Below are 16,521 nucleotides of genomic sequence, written 5' to 3'. Positions count from 1 at the left end.
GCCAACGGCCCCCCTGCCGCTGTAGGACACGGCAGGGATCCGAGAGTGACTCTGCTCCACTCCCACCAGTCCAAACCCCAACTCAGCTTAATTTGTGTTGAGATACACCAAGAGCTTTAGTTTTGACCGGAAAGAGATTTTTATGTTGCCCTATTTAAAACTTTTTGTGATAGCTGCTGAATGCTGTCCTCTGGAGCGCCTGTCTCTAGTGACAGATCAGAGGCTGGCTGAAGGTTTAGGAGAGCACAGTCACACCAAGAGTTCACAACGGGCTCAGACCAGAGCTGGGCACAAGATCAGTACTTCATCCCGAGAGGAAAGTACCAGCACACAACTCAACAAGGCCTAAACTCATTTCTGAATTAGTGCAGAGACAACTTTTGTCACGCAACTGGGACCTTTTGGGGGCAAAAGTGGTAATCCCCAGCCAGGAAGGAGAGAGCCGAGCCCTCAGAGGAGCACACGCTTTGTTACCTATGCATGCCCTTCCTCTGCAGCTCTGGCGCTGCCTGACCCCATGAGTTCCCACATCAACCACCCAGCTAGTGCTGCAAGGGCGTCACCTCCGACAGGAGCCAGGCAGGGCTGGGAAGCTGCGGATAAGGCAGCCCCAGACCCCTCAGCATGCGACCACCTGGGAGAGGGAGCTGGAATGCACTGTATGTATTCCCGATTGTCCTGAAATCAATCAGCGAGGTCATTCACGATTCGACAACCCCAGCTCCCTCCAGAGAAACCCACACACCAGAAACAGGTTTTCAGTTTTTATTATTTTATCCAAGTCAGCAAATACTATTTTATTTGGACAGCCTGCCTTAGGGTAGGACCAGACTCCCTGCTGCCTGCACAGCAACCCTTTCAGCAATGTATGCTGTTTAAAGTCCTCCATTTAAGGGATTGCCTCCTCAGGTAAACACCATTCTATAAAGTCTCCTTCCTGGTGTCCCCCCTTGGGCTACTCTAGCACCCCTTTAAGCCTTTACAGCTGGGCTCCTGCAGCACCTTTTCTGTGGGGCTCTCCTTTTCCTTCATACGTACACTGCTGCATCTCACCCTACCCCTTTTTTCCCAGGCCCCCAAGCGTTACGATCTATTGGACGTACCATCTTATCCCCAAAACCCCTCTCTTCCACCCTATGACCCAGCAAAGCCAGCCCCAAGTCTGCGTAGTCCCTCCTTCCAGCCACCCGCTTTCCCGCACAGCCTACCCAGCTCTGAAGGCATTGCTGAGCCAGGGCTGCCCTTGCTCTCCAGATGCTCCCAGGCCCTTTCGCTTGGGTTTTTGGGGTGTTTGGTTTTTTTTTTTTTTTTGCTTCTATGAAAACTTTTCCCCTTTCCCCACAGACATTATGCCTTAAATTCAAGCCTGGGCTTCCAAGTGCTTCACAGCACTGACAACACTGTACTAGTGCAGCCAGAGACACCGCCAAGGCTAGGGAGAGGGCAGCGCAACCTGCCTTGGCACTCCCCACCATTCCTCCAGCAACAGGGAATGAAGGACAAAGCCCAAAATACTCTTCCCAGCACAGCCTCAATACTCTGAGAAGCTTCAGGGATGCTGCCTTAGGAGAACTGGCTCCACCTCATCAAAACTAATTCTTCAGGGTGAAATCTCCTGCAGCCTTGTCCCACTGCCTGCTGCGCAGCTAGCACCAGACGCCCACGTGCATACACCCACGCCATTTCCTAAAGATGAAAAAATAGGGTGCCATGTTAAGTTTAAGAGAGTTAAACATGAGTAGAAAGCAGCACCCCATGGCTGAGCACGCTGCCAAGGACATACAGGCTGCCAGCAGGGCAGGTTCACATCAGAGTGGGCCATACCTGCCTCGCTGCCCCAGGACCGTCCCCCGGAAGCACAGATACACCCGTTCAGTGGGACAGTCAAACTAGACGTTACCTTTACCAAACGCAGACTAGCTTTCAAGCCTGCCTAAGTGGTCCCAGAGCAGCTGATCAGAAGGGGCGTCTAGCTCAAAGGATGGAGCCCAAATGGATTTTTGTATTTTGGCATCTGTGATCAAGGTCCAAAAAATTAAAACCGGAAGGAACACACAGTTTCTTCCCCTTCCCAGCAAAGAGAACACTCTTCCAGACTCATCAAGGCCATTGCTCACAGACTTCAGGTTTTGTTGTTTGGGGTTTTTTTCCCCCTCAGGACTCAGCAATACACAGGAACAAAACATCACTGGCAATCATTTTACATCAACGCAACTGTCACCAGAGCCCTTGTGGCTGCCCGCCCAGCTCCAAGAGATGGAGCAGTCTCTCTGGGGAGGCAGCCTCTTCCTGCACCATTTGTCTGCCCTTTGAAAAGACCCACACCGCCCACACCAGAATGCCTTGGCAGGACTATTTCCAAACACTAAAGCCCAGAAACCAAAGGCAGGCAGTGGTTGAGGACCAAAGCTTTGCACCGCAGCTACATCTGGGACGTGATTTCTTTTGCCCATCTCCCACGTGGGAGAGATCTATCCCTCAGTTCTTGTTCTGCCTGCCTTGGCAGTCTGCTGCCTGCCAGAGGCACAGGAGACTGAACAGTCTCGAGCTCTTCCTTCTCTCTCATGTCCTTCCAGGGGAACATCTGCCTCGCAACCACTGTCAGTGTTGGGATCTTGGCACTGACAAACCAGCCTGCAAGTCTCTGCTGTAAAGCATTTACCACAAAAACGAGTTCTTTGGGACTGAATAACATGATCACAAACAACCCCTGAGGGGGGCCAAGAATCTGAACCGAACCAGGGTGGGCTGGTTGGAGGGAGAGGTTTTGAAGCACAGACTTGGGATGGCAGTAGAGCAGACATTCCTGCTAGAGATTAGGGCTGCATGAGTTTCACTGCAGCTCAACGAACCAAACATTACAAACTCTACTCACTTTACCCATCCACAACAAACCTGCCTTCCTTATTGCCTCAGATACATTTTCTGGGTCAGCTCCTGAGCAATCCACATGGCATGGAAGGGGCCAGGGCAAGCGTCAGAGGCCTTGGGGAGGTAGGACGTGGAACAGGATAATTGATTGCTGTGGGTAACTGTCAGCTTTCTACCACCACACAGCCCTGAATGACAAGGGCTGCACGAAGCTTAAGGCAGATAAACTTTTTGGGCTCAGTGCTTCTCCTCTTAACCTAACCTTTTGGTATGAACAACAATGATCCTGGGAACCCAGACAAGAGTCAGGCCCAAAGAGCTGCTGGGTTGTTGTCTTCTGCTGTCCCTCGTTCTCCCAGGCACGTTCTCTGATGGCTGAGACCTTCTTCCACGCATCCACCAGCTGCTGTGGCACTCCCAGCAGAGCTGCGGTGCTGCCAGCACGGCCCTCGCGCTCATTCTCCCAGGCACACTCAGCTTCCGGGTGGAACAGTCACCCGACGTCAGTATTCCTGGAAAAAAACAGGAAGAAAAAAAAAAGGACAGTCACCCTTTCAATGGGGCAGAGGGAGAAGGGGACTAAGGATTTTCCAAAGGGAAAACCAAACAGAGGGCACATAAGGACTAGTTAGAGTAGAGCCTCAGCGTGCAGGCTATGAGCGAGCACTGGGCACAAGCAGCAGATGGCTGTTACTTGCTGCGAGGAATGATGTCCCCCTCAATGCCACAGCCCTCTGTGGCTGTCATTAGTTCCCACTCACCCTCCTGCTTTGTTATGGCTCTAGCCAGCTCTGCCCGCTCTGCCCCGGGGCCTGGAGCCTTTGGAGGTTTTGAGTCACAGTCTGCAGAGCTTTTCCTAAGGGCAAACCAAAAGGAAAAAAATCAGTGTTAGCAATAGGCCAGCAAGCGGTAAAGACCAGGCTGCAGTCTGCCGTCAGCCACTGTTTTCCTGCCTCCATGCTGCCTTCTTCCCCGCAGCTTCCAGTGCCCTGAAAACAGGAGTGTCTCTGCTCTCTGACTGCCTGCTGCTGGGATAAGCTCCTGTCATCAGGAGAATGGGCCACAGGCTTTGGGAACCACTTCACAAGCAGCTCTGACCACTGAGCAGAAGAGATGCGGGGGGGGACACGTACCCCCTTCTCTCAGCCCAGACCTGTCAGCAGAGGATGAGGCAGAGCCCAAGATCTGCAGTGAGATTAAGTGCAAGAAAATGCCAGCACCAACTTCAGAGCCTGCAGACTTCCCTGAATGAGGAGGGATTGTTAGGTCCCTCCAACCTACCACTGCCAAATCATCAAAAACCTGCCCAGCCATGCCTCCCCTCCAGCACAACGGTCGCTCCATGTGGCCAGAGTCCTCCCCCACCTTACCCATTTCTCCCACACGCTCTTCTAGGACAGCTGACAGCTCAGGCAAGCTCAGAGACTTCAAGGAAGGTGGCCATCCTTCCAGCACTGCAAGAAAGAGGAACCACACATTTAATCAATCTGCATGCTTTCTGTGACACAGCAGAGACAAGAGTTTGGTGTTGCTGTGAAGCATCCATACCCAAAGCGGTTCCAGTTAGGGGTCCTGTGTCACATGGGAAGAGAGCTGGAACTGCCTGTGACAAACCGAGGGGTTTTTCTGGCAATTCTACCACTTAGGAATTTATTATTATTTTTTTTTTAATACTGGCTGGGTTATATATTAAGAGAATCTCAAAGAGATTAAGTGTAATGGACAGAAATCAACAGGATCTCTACTTGTCTCACTTTTAAGACACGAACAGCAAAGAGCACATCTCTGGAAGCACGTCACGGGCAGCAGGATCATTTGCTAACTCCTCGTGACAAGGAGCTGGTGGGCCAAGCCTGCCCAGCCGTGTACAGCAGTTTGCCCCACGGACCGAACAGCACAATCCCCCAGACTGGGTTAGGGAACCAACCATGGCTTCTGATTCAGACCTCGCTCTACTGCACAGTGCGGTAACACACCCGAGGTGCCCACAGGCTGCCAGCATAGGAAGGGTAAGCCACAGGCCAGTGAAGCAGGGCTGCCACTGGGTGCCTGTGCTACAGCCTTGCATTTTTAGCCACAAACACCTGCCAGACCCCAAAACTTCCCACTTGCTCCTGCAACTGCAGCTGAGAAACTCTGCTGCAGTTAAAGTCCAAACGCCCCAAGTGCTTTAAATGCTTTCCCTGAGCAAGAATTTTTACATTAAATTTAAGGGTTTGGCTGCTCATCTGTTTCCAAATCACTTCTAACTTCATCCTTTCAGCAATGAAAGACAAGCATGTGGCTTGCTCTGGGGTGTCCTGCTGTTTACCCACTCCTTGCACCCATTTGTGTAGTTTGATAAGCTGTTCCTTACCCGGACGCTCACCAGGCCGCCTGCTCTCACTGGTTCCCAGCTGCACCTTTGCGTCCAGCACTCTGCTGACTGCCTGCTCTTGGGTTAGCCGGGAGGACAGCTCTGCTTGACAGGATCTGCCAAACAAGACAAAGCCCATCAGAAGCGCGCAGGGACACTTCTTGGAACAACATGCCGGTCTGTGCACTCCTACATCCTGCAAGTACCTGCTTGGGGTGCCGAGGGACCGCATCTAACGCCCTGGGTTACAAACTGCTCCTTGTTCCTTCCCAGGAAGAGGAAGACGTGCCCCAGACAAAGCTCGGGGCGCTCTCCACTGTGCCCCATCTCCACAGCAATCTCTGCCCCTGTCCACAGAGGAGCTGCGGGGGGAGAAGAGAAGGAGGGGGCAGGGTGAGCAGTAGAAAGCCCAAGCCAGGGGCTGCGCCTGGTTTATATGAGAATCAAGCCTGATCCAAGGTTTCTAATGGGCAAATGAAGCTACCTCAGGACAGGCAACAGGTTAAAGCAAGAGAGTTCTCTGGCTAACATCATCACACCACCAGTTCAAACAGTGTGTCCTCAGAGCATGACAGGGCCCTTCTACCAGACAGCCTCAGCTCCTCAGTCAGGGGGAAAAGACAAGTGCTCTGCCCCTGGCAGCTGGGAGTATTGCTCTGCTGTCCTTCTGGAAGCCAATCCCAGTTCACCCTGGCTTGGCAGTGAGCAGGCCCCATTCCCTGTTGGGCCAGGAACTATAGCAGTAGGATTAACGCCACCTTCAAGGACGTGTCTGTTCTATCAGCGGACAGAACAGGACCCATGACAGGAGTCCAACTGGGGCAGGGAGAAAAGCACCACAAAGGCAAAGGTATATTAGGAGGTGGGGGAAGACAGAACTCAGAGGCAGTGGTGTGAATGAACAGGGCAGGTTTTTCTGTTAGGTGTCAGAGTTGCAAGAAAAGTATTCTCCACTAGGCAGGGCTAGACGTTGCAAGTCCTTTCATATGGTTTGGAAGTTAGAAACTCTTTCCTACGTTCACCCCATCACCAAGTTATACTCTGGTCACTGGGTCTCATGTGAGCACAAAGAAAGCACTTAGCCTTTTGGTTCCAAAGGAACTGAGTGCCTTCACCTTCTAGTTGAAACAGGAGCACTCAGCATCTCTGAAAAGTCAGGCCATTTATAGCTCGCGCATCTGATCAAGGCTTCGCATCTGCTCACATGGCTGTGGCTTTCTACTAGAGAAAGTCAGGCAGGATCCAAAATGGGTTCAGATGTCTGGTGAGCTCTCCTGCCTTACCCTAAGCATCACCTGTAAGACTGCCAATGTGACCCATGATCTCTGTACAGCCCAAATCCCGTTTCCTAGTAGCCTCAGTGCCATTTCCTGGGAGTGACTTACTTGATCTGATCCAGTAGGACTCCAGCATCCTTGGTGATGGCCTGCGCCTCTCTGAGCTGGCACTGGATAGCATTCCAGGTCTCATCCCGCTCCATCAAACAGCTCTCGGCCACTGCACGCAGCTTCTGCTCCTGGCACACCTGGCCCTTCATCACCTCCACCTCTTCACACCTCTACAGCAGAGCAGAACGGAGGATTAGGCTGGGAGTACTGTACATCACTCTCGTATGTGCCTGCTCTGACACGTTCCTGGGGTCCCTGCTATTTTAATGGCTCAGACAGCCCGAGGGTTCCTGCAAAAGTGTGCCCAACCCAGCGGGAAAGGAAGCTGGATAAGGCTTGTACACCGAACACAGTTTCTCTCCACACCAAGACCTGCCCCACAGTTACAATTCCCGCTTCCTCTCCATTTGCAAAGATACTCAGTAGGCCCAATTTCCCAAATCAACAGAAGTCTGTTCACTAATGGCTGCACAACTTCACCATAAAAATAACACTACTGAAAAAGAGTGGGTATTCAATTCCTCCCACTCGCCCTTTTAGTTCGCAGGTGGATGGGAAATAGAGACATAAAGGCTTCACAAGCATGGAGCACAGATGATGAGGAGTGGATAAGCTGCACTCACGGTGTTACCTGATCTACTTGACACCAAGCGCGTCCACTGAAAGTTATGTCTTTTCCTTTATCCCAGGCCATTAGAGGCACAACATAAAAATATGCTACTGATCACCTACTGCAGTGTGATAAGGCATTGAGCAGCTCGTGGCAGACTTCTTACCTTGTGCAGCTGAATGGCCAATTCCTGCATCTCAGCCTCCAGCCGATCTGCATAGGCCAGCTCCAGGGCATCACTGGGTGGCCGAGCGTTGCTGTGCCATCGGGCAATGGCAGAAGTCATCTTCCTCTTGGGTCCAAACAGACTGGTGGGAGAATGGCAAACTGTCAGGGACCAAACACTGCGTCGTCTGTCCCTAGGCCCAAAGGGATGCCATGAGGACCTCTGCAGCCTCCTGGGTCCTCCAAGGCACCTCCAAAAACAGGAGCCTGTTGCAGCCAAGAACTAGGGGATGTCAAAATTGCGTGGGAGACAGCCAGAACAGAAAAGCACTCACTAGCTAAACTTTCCGGACCAGGTTGCGTGCATGGTTTGTAAGGGGAAAGATAAGAACTACATTACAGACACTCACGTGATGCCTATTTCCTTCAGATCACTCTCTGTGAGGGTCAGGAAGATCCGGAGGTCGACATCTTGCTCCTCAAACACTTGCAGATACTTCAGGCACCCAATCTGCTCAAGGAATGTTGCCAGGTCCTGCAGCCCATCCAAAACAAACTTATTTATACCCTCACAAACAGAAGCATTGCCATGCCTCTTCATCGTAAGCACCTGCTTCCTCATGTTGCTGTTATGCCTTCCTGGGTTCTAGCAGCAATCATGACTCCCCCTGGTTAACTGCCCTTCTTCGTCGTCACACAACAGGACTGGCCTGTCTGCTGCAGCCATTGCCTCTTGTAACAAATGCGGAGAAGACAGACACACCAACATCTACCCTAGCCCCCACCACAGCCATGTTTGGTAGCACACCCACAGGCCTGAGGGTCTAGAATACCCCTCCAAGCAACAGCAACACCTAAGCAGACGGTTCTTTGTACAAGAAATTGCTGTTTCACAAGCATTTAAGTTTGGGCAGAGGTTTGGAATCGAAGGTGTTTTGGTGACAACCTCCCTTTTATCTGAGAAGGCCAAGAAAGCAGCTTAGGCAACCTTGGAAAAGCCTCCCAAGCTTGATACAGTGACGTGGTCTGCATTACTTCAGAGACAACTTTCTGTGCATAGTTACCTGGGGCCCTGTATAGGCAGGGGGCTCAGGAAGGATTAGGTGCTGATTAGAGCCCCCAGTTTTCCCTGGGCAGTGGGTCCAGTGGCTATCACTGTTGCTGTAGCGATTCTTGATCTTAAAGCTCTTGGCTTGTTTCCGACTTGGGGGACTGTTTGCATGGTCAGAATCCTGAAAAAGAAAGAAAAAACCCACAAAATGTAAAGGCCAAGGATGATCATGCGAAGATGCCAGGATCACTGTAGCTAACAAGCGCAGACTCCTCCAAGTCCCAAGCTCTAAATCCAGGTCGTGGTCCACAAACACAGGCAACAAAGACCAACAAAGCCTTTATTAGGAAGGGCTGAGTCAGGTCACTCCCAAGATGGCAGCTTGCTACCATGGAATGGTATGAGGCTCTTGCAATCCCAGCTTAGGAAGCAACATGCCAGAGCAAAGAGCAACGCTGAATCCTCCCTGAACCAATACAACGCACTGAGATTCCACCTGTGAGAAGCTCCTCAAGATAGAGGACTTTTGCTCACGTTCAGCTATATCACCCTTCTGTACATCAGCCCCAGAGCTACATCTTGAACCATGTGAGCTGTGACTTGAACCACTGAGTAACCTCCAACCTCTTCCCCTTTCTGTACTTCAGAAATGCCAATACAGCACTGCTGTGCTTCTCTAAATCTTACTATACTGCCTGCTATCTCGCCAAGCTCAAGGACTGACCCAGCTCTAGCAAGTCACATCCTTTCTTGACCACCGCCTAGCTAGAAGTCTGCAAAGAGTTCAGAAGCTGGAGAGAACCTAAAAATTACTGACTAGCCACCAACCACCTGTTCTAGAGTGAATGTGCTCTGAGAGTTGGCTACTAGCCAGAGATCAAACAAGCCAATCCATAATCTTCAAATATGGAAATTGGTTTTCTTGTCCCTGTAATACTACCTTTCCTCACCCAGCCTGGTACTACAGCCTCCTGTGGAGGTAGAGCCATACCAGGCTGTGGAAGGGTGACAGCACTGGCCAAGCTGAAGGCAGAGAAAGGAAAATTAAAAACCCCACCTCATTACTTTCCAAGGAGCCTTCACTGCTGACCCCCAGGGCTTTGGTCAGGCATTCACTGCTGCTGCTGCTGCTCCTGACGGTTGCTAAGTTGTTGGTGAAGAAAACATTATCCTCTGGAAAGGAATATGAAAAAAGAGTTTGAGGTTCAGCTTCCTTGCACTCAGTGCTGGTTTTGCTACACAATTACCAGCAAAACCTGCTGGAGGTGTAAAGGAAGGAGAAACCCAGAGCAAGGGTTCATATGCAGCACTCATGACACAAGACGATTCCAACAGAAATATCACGTCTGATCCCAGGCACTAATCTTTCTCCAAGTCTGTTTAGTACCACAGAGAGCAGGAAGGCTGAGTGTGTGTGTTTCTGTGAGGCTCTTGGTTATGGGGTGGAAAAGTGGGTTATTACTACCAAGCCTGCACTCCCATTAGTAAAGTTCAGGAAAGGCCTTTCCTTCAGCCCAGAGCCAATGCAGAGCCACGCTATCCTTTATTAATTTAGGAACTGCCCATAGATCCTTCCTTTGTGCTGCTTCACAGAGTGGTGAGGTTGGAAGGGACCTCTGGAGGTCATCTTGTCCAAACCCCTGCTCAAACAGGGTCACCTACAGCAGGTTGCCCAGGACCATGTCCAGGAGCACGTCCAAGGATGGAGACTCCACAACCTCTTGACACCCTGCCCCAGTGTGCAGTCACCCTCACAGTATTTAAATAAAATAAAAAGAAAAAAAAGCATTTCCTTATGTTCAGAGGGAACCTCCTGTCTTTCAGTTTGCGCTCATTGCCTCTTGTCCTGTCACTGGCCACCACTGAAAACAGCCTTGTTCCATCTTCTTTACACCCTCCCTTCAGATTATTTGTACAAATTGATGAGATCCCTACTGAGCTTTCTCTTCTGTAGGCTAAACCATCCCAGCTCTCTCAGCCTTTCCTCATGAGAGATACTCCAATCCTCAACATCTTAGTGGGAAAGGAACATGCAAACCAAGGGGTTGGTCTCACATCCAGGTGTGCATTGCAAGCCAGACTATTTTCTGAGACAGTGACTTACCCCTGCTGCTGCTGCTCTCCACATCCTGCTCATTAATTGGAGAGGTAACGTCCCGGTTCCGGATATCGTCTGCTTCACAGCTGCCATCATCATTGAAGGTAACGTAGCCCTGAGGAGGGACCTGCTCTGTGTGCAAGAGGAAGGGAGAACCAATAAAGATCAGGATGCAAGTTACCAGGGAGGCTCCAGCAGGAAAAGTGACCACTCAGGGATTTGAAAATAATCAAAAGAAGAGACTGTTTTCTCAACTAGCAGTTTTTCTGTGTGCTTTTTAGAAGAGACCCTGAGAAATGCATATGTCTACAGCCTCCCTCACACAAACACACATCAGCTGTACTTGATTTAAGTGGTTGCACTGAAAAAAAAGTCAGAGGAAACAGCCTCATAGCAGAGATGCACCTTAAATAGCAGCTTTCAGCATTTCCTCTCCTCTTCATACCCAAATCAAAGGGAAAAAACATCTGCTTAAGAGATCAGGGTGCCAGCTATGTCCCATCCCCAGCCAAGCACACCCTGTAAAGCCAACCCCTCTGCATCTGTGTTAACACGCTAGTAGCATCCCACTATTGTTTCAGAAGCTGACGGTATCATTTCAATACAGCCACTGCCTGTGGGATAGTATGTATCTGTATTAAGAGAATGAACCAAACTTTGAACATGCTTTTAAGTCCATATTCTTGGCTATTCTAGACAACTAGGTAATCAGCCTGAGAAATACCTATGGCTATGACACGCGCACAAGAAAACAAAACTCATACCGCTGCATCCAGGGGTTGATGTCTGAACTGGGATGATCTTTCTCTTGGCCTATTGCAAGGGTTTTATAATCTCATTTTTAAGTAGTATTTCAAGCATCAGGGAAGACAAAACTGACAGGTCTAGCAGCAGCGAGCTCACGTTCATGATCAATGATTTCTTGGCCTGTGTAACCACTTCCTCCATCGTCAGCTTGAGAAGGGTTCTCAAACTTTTGAGCCTACCTCAAAAAGGGAAGCTGGACTGTTCTCAAGAGGGAACAGTAATTGAGGTAAGAGAAGTATTTGTTCCACTCATCAATATCCAGCCCTGACAAGAGTTCAAGGGGTTTTCTTTTTAAACCAGAGATTGGATAGCTGTGTACGGTGGTGTTCGCTATCTTTGTTTCGGTACAAGCCACACATGAATCCCAAATCAAAGGAAAAAAAAATGTTGGCACAGAAATAGCTGCATAGCGTTTGAGAGACCTCAAAGGACTCTCAATTAGGCTTCTAACTATTCTTACCATAGCGAGACTGCTTCTTTCCTCCGATTCCAACTGCTGTTATCTTAGCCAAAGCCTGGGGCCCATCGTGGATGCTAGGACCCTTGGTCCTACGAACAGGTCTCTGTCTCTGGGGAGCAGAACACGATTCATCTGAGGAACTCAGCTCTTCATATTTTCCTGTAGTTCAAACAAAGATTGTTAGCAGCATAGTAATTCATTTACATACTTTATTTGCTACTGGTCCTATAAACACAGTGGAAATAAAAAGGAAATGTTAAAAGAGGGAGGGTGAAACAGTTTAACCAGGTCAGAAAAGGGCCAGCAGACAAAAAATTGTTGGATCCATATGCCTCTTCCATCCTCAGAAATGCTGGAATTTCCAGGACAGACCAGCTAGTACTACCCCATACACGTAGTAACATACTTTCAAAATATCAAGCACCTCTCTTCAGGTTCTATCTTAAAACGAACAAGGTAAAACATCTCTGTTACCTGGACCCCTGCAGAAGACCTTGGGCACTGGGGCCGCATGCAAATCTATCAGCCCCACAATCTTCGTATGTCCATACTTCATGGCCAGTGTCCGTGCTGTGGCTCCAGTGTTATCTCTGACATCTGCCTTTACCCCCTATAGAAGAAAATCATCTTTAAAATGTACATAGCAGAGGGCACTGTATACAAAAATTCAAGGGAGCCAAAGAATTGTCTTAGTTCCTCCAAGTCCATCAGAAATACAGCCTCACCTCTGACAGACAGTTCAAGCTCCACTAATACCTTGTTGCCCTATCCACAGTCTCTCCAATCCCTGAATGCCAAGTGGCCCAGGAATATGGCTCTTGTGCACTACCACGGGGACCTAGTTTGTTTTATCTGAAAAGTGTTTTCCATTGCTGCCTCCTTCTGGAAGTAAGCTGGACCAGTTAAATGGGATATTAAAAATGAATTGTTTAACATCAAGAGACATGCATGCTCATAAGCTTTCGGAGGTGGAAGATGCTCACTAGCCCAAGCATGCAAGCCCGTAAACAATATGGAGATTACTGCACTATCTGTTTTCTAATTCAGTCATTATTCAGTTAAATCTGGACAGTTAGACCTCACCCCAATTCGTGCAAGGCCAGTGCAAAATCAGAGCACTAGCCTTCAGAAAGCAGATACTTTGAGAACAGTCCTGGAAGTCTGGGACTTCAGAGGTGACCGTCATCAAGGATCAAACATAACACTGTAAAAGTCCGGTGTCGAACTTGTGGTTCTTCCTCTCTAAGGGCTGGAACCACAGATTTCCAGCTTTACAGAGAACTGTCTAGACACTTACGTGATTGAGAAGGTACTGAACAATTATCTCATGGCCAGAAGCGGCTGCTTCCATCAGAGGCGTATATCCATACACAGGCTCCCTAGAGAGAGAACAAACACGCACACATGGACTATCATAATCAAAACTGAAATATGCTGCAGTTTTCGCCATACCCTAATAGGGCATCTCTAGCCTCTACCCTCAGCTGATCACAAACTGTACCATGTGTTGGCTGTTCTACTGCACTCTGGTCTATCTCAGTAAAACCCCCAGTGGAGATTCACTAAGTGTTACTCTATTGGCTGCACAGCAACAGATTACTCTTCCAGTTACACATCTGCCTTCCAGTAGCAAAATCAATTTTGCAGGAGCTAACAAAGCAAGGACCTCTTGTTGACCTCGGGCAATTCAATATGCATAAATGTACAGGCAGTTCCCAAGGCACAGGAATGCACTGCGCACTTCAGAAAAACAAACTGAACTCCAAGTACACAGAAAATTCAATAGAAAGACTTGCAAAGCGCACTTGAGTTCAGAAGGCGTTGCACCTGCTTGCTTTCAGAGTTTAGCCCATAATTAAACAAGTAGTAAATCTAATTTCTCTCGATCTTAGTTAAATAAACAGTGACAACGTGGGCAGACTTCACGGTTCAGTTCGCAGGTCACCTGTCCTTGCATTAGCTAATAGCGTGCCATACTTTCTAAGGTACAGGAGGAAAGACAAAAGCAGGCATCTTCTCCCTGTCCATGTTCGAATGCGTTCATAAGCCAACTGCTGCTTCCATATCTGAAATATCTTTTGAGAAATGAAATGACACGATTCCTCCTTACTTGCAGTTGGCATTTGCTCCATTGTCCAGTAAGAACTTGACCATCTGCTGATGTCCGGCGCTGGTGCAGTGAAATAAGGCAGTCCAACCATGAATGTCCTTCATCTCCAGCTCTGCGCCTTGCTTCAAGAGAACAGAGAATGTTCTTTACTGCACCCCCTCTGCTGGGTCTCTTAGCCACTGCCCCTCTGCACTGTGATACCAAGAGAGTTTAAATCCCTGTCAGGAAGCTGAACTCGCAACAGAACATAAATTGCACACTTTGGTTGCAACTGGTGGAGAATTTAAACCATGTAGTGTGGCTTTACCTATTTATTATGGGATACACACCTGTAGAAGAAAGTAAGCAACACTTTCATTTCCACAGCTGGAGGCCAGCATGAGCGGCGTCTGCCCTTCTGGCGTTGGGATGTTCACATTCACTCCCGCTTCCAGCAGCAGGTGCACAATGGTGTCGTGGCCAATGTAGGAGGCATACATCAGTGGAGTCCAGCCACCACAATTCCTCTTATTTAAATCCAGATCTCCACTAAATAACAGAGAAAAGAATTCAGCTGACCTACCGTCCTGGAGCTGTAGATCACAGTAGGTTTCTGCAGCTGCTTGCTACCATCACTGTATTGAAAGAAAGCTGAAAAAAATTCTAGCACTGAAGCCTGCATGGGAATTCCTATTAGCTCAAGAACAACTTCCACCAAATCACTAAGGAGATAATTTTTATCAGCAGACTTTTCCCTTGAAACCTTGTGCTTAAGAACACTTCGGGAGTTCCAGTGATGCGCCCCCGTTGCAACGTTAGATTGACCTGTATAGCAGCCGGTGAAAAAACATAACTGGCAGTAACCATAGACCTGTGCCCCCCCCAGCCCCTCCTTACCGCTGAATACACTCCTGCACCACTTCATACTGGCCGACGGAGGAGGCCGTGTGCAAGTCCAGGGGAACGTCCAGCTCTTCCCGACAGATCATCTGACTGACCCCGTGCCACATGGAAAGGCTGCGGCTCAGCAGCTCCGACTCACTGGCTTCATCACTCAGCTCCGACATCCCACCCTGAGTAACCAAAGCAAAGCAGAACTTTTAGCTGCTGATCTCCATTTTCTATAGAACACGGCATCACCCGTCGGCACTACAGCTCCAAGGTGCCATGGGCTTGGAAGGTGACGTCATCTCAGAGGTACAGTGTTTCAAATTCCTACCTCTACTTTGATCGCCTCCTTAGCCTGAAGCAATAAGACTTGCTGAGGAGTTTTTGCTGGCAGTTCTTTCTTGCTGCAGTGGACTCTGGGATTTGAATACACTGGAAAAATAAAAGCCAATAATGCTAAAAAAAACATCTTTCAAATCTCATTTTAAGACTTCAGAGGCACTGGCTTTCTTTCCTCCCCTTCTAATCAAAATATGCCTAAGGCAGCTTTGGATACCCTCGTCAAGAGAAGACTAAACACCTATTTAAGTGCTGACGGCATGCTTAGTGTTATACAAAAGATTGTAGTTCTTGGTCTGTGTGTTTTATAATTCGGAGAGAGAATTAAGAATTCATGTGTCAGATGTTCCTGCTCTTCCTCCATCTGTCTTCTATTACAGGATGGCCCTGCTTAAATTAAGACATGGTCATGAATAATGACAACTGTCCGCTGCTCTCAAAAGTAGTTAATATCACCTGAATCGGGTGCACACTTCATTGTGTCATCAGGTTGTAAGTAGGTTGTTTCTACCATTTATTGTTTCAGCACTTCAGAAGCAGCCCAGTCCTGTCTCTGTGAATCTTGGAAATTGCTGAAACACTTCGAGCAGCAGTGCACCTGCCCATTCATTATCTGAGCATGTCCACCGTCCTGCAGACTGTAACTTAATTACAAAGCTCGTACAGTTTCATGACTGTCTGAAAGGTTTATTTCCCATCCCTAGCCTTAGGGAGCAATTGCATATTAATCATTTTAACCACTCACAGGAGAGTGTTCTTGCTTGGCACTTCATAAAAAGCTGCTCGACACAGCTGCATCTATCATCTGAGGTCTTCAGCTGCAGTTTCAGGCTACACCCAAGTCAATCCAATGGGAAGCGCTTTCCCCTCCTTGTAGTCTCACCACCCACCATGCAGCACTTCTGGGGTTTGCCCGGTCCCACTACATATCATGTCGGGCAGCTAAGCCAACGTAAAGTATTCTTTCTTTTTCCTGATAATTTCTTGCCAATTTAATTCCTCAGACTGATTCATTCTGGGGTCGTGCAAATGTCAGATTTGGCATTGGTGAAGAATAAAAGGGAGCAGGAACATGCTTTTCAGCAGCAGTTACTCTTTAGATTGCCTCAGCTGCAACATTTCAAAACCGTACTTGTATTTTCTAAAGAATTGGGAGTCTTTGTCTTGCAAGCACCAGCCCCTTTTCTTACAACATAAGCAAAACACCTTTAATTCCTACCTCTTCACTCCCCATCTGGATCCTTTCTCCCACACCTTGCTTTTTCTTCCCCACTCCTCCTTCTTCAGTTTGTTAAGACTACAAAAGCACCACCCATTCTACCTAATCAGCGTGTGCTGGTAATAAATGATTCCTTTCTTAAGATATCTGCAAAAGCACCTATTTTACGTAATAGCAGCA

General features: G+C 48.6%; 1 protein-coding gene across 1 annotated transcript; it reads right to left on the bottom strand.

The window, feature by feature from the left end:
• Window positions 1-796: 796 nt before the first annotated feature.
• On the bottom strand, window positions 797-15,192 carry ANKS3 (ankyrin repeat and sterile alpha motif domain containing 3). The gene is made up of 17 exons (XM_009277429.2): window positions 15,115-15,192; window positions 14,793-14,968; window positions 14,246-14,444; window positions 13,917-14,038; window positions 13,104-13,185; window positions 12,281-12,416; window positions 11,807-11,965; window positions 10,546-10,671; window positions 9,499-9,614; window positions 8,455-8,622; window positions 7,801-7,925; window positions 7,392-7,533; window positions 6,613-6,785; window positions 5,228-5,343; window positions 4,242-4,325; window positions 3,633-3,727; window positions 797-3,383 (listed from the first exon to the last, which is right to left on the bottom strand). Exons 2-16 carry the CDS (start codon window positions 14,960-14,962, stop codon window positions 3,645-3,647), a joined length of 2,001 nt encoding a protein of 666 aa, XP_009275704.1. The 5' UTR covers window positions 14,963-14,968; window positions 15,115-15,192; the 3' UTR covers window positions 797-3,383; window positions 3,633-3,644.
• Between the last annotated feature and the right edge of the window lie 1,329 nt (window positions 15,193-16,521).

The sequence above is a fragment of the Aptenodytes forsteri genome, unplaced genomic scaffold (genome assembly GCF_000699145.1).
Source record: "Aptenodytes forsteri isolate BGI_AS27 unplaced genomic scaffold, ASM69914v1 Scaffold26, whole genome shotgun sequence".
NCBI classification, from domain to species: domain Eukaryota; kingdom Metazoa; phylum Chordata; class Aves; order Sphenisciformes; family Spheniscidae; genus Aptenodytes; species Aptenodytes forsteri.
This window is presented reverse-complemented; position numbering and strand designations above follow the sequence as displayed.

Coding starts and splice junctions, on each gene's coding strand:
- ANKS3 (XM_009277429.2), bottom strand. CDS start 14,962: ATGTCGGAGCTGAGTGATGAAGCCAGTGAGTCGGAGCTGCTGAGCCGC. Junction 14,445..14,792: donor GTGCAGGAGTGTATTCAGCG/GTAAGGAGGGGC, acceptor TCTGTTATTTAG/TGGAGATCTGGATTTAAATA. Junction 9,615..10,545: donor GGAGAGCAGCAGCAGCAGGG/GTAAGTCACTGT, acceptor ATTCCTTTCCAG/AGGATAATGTTTTCTTCACC.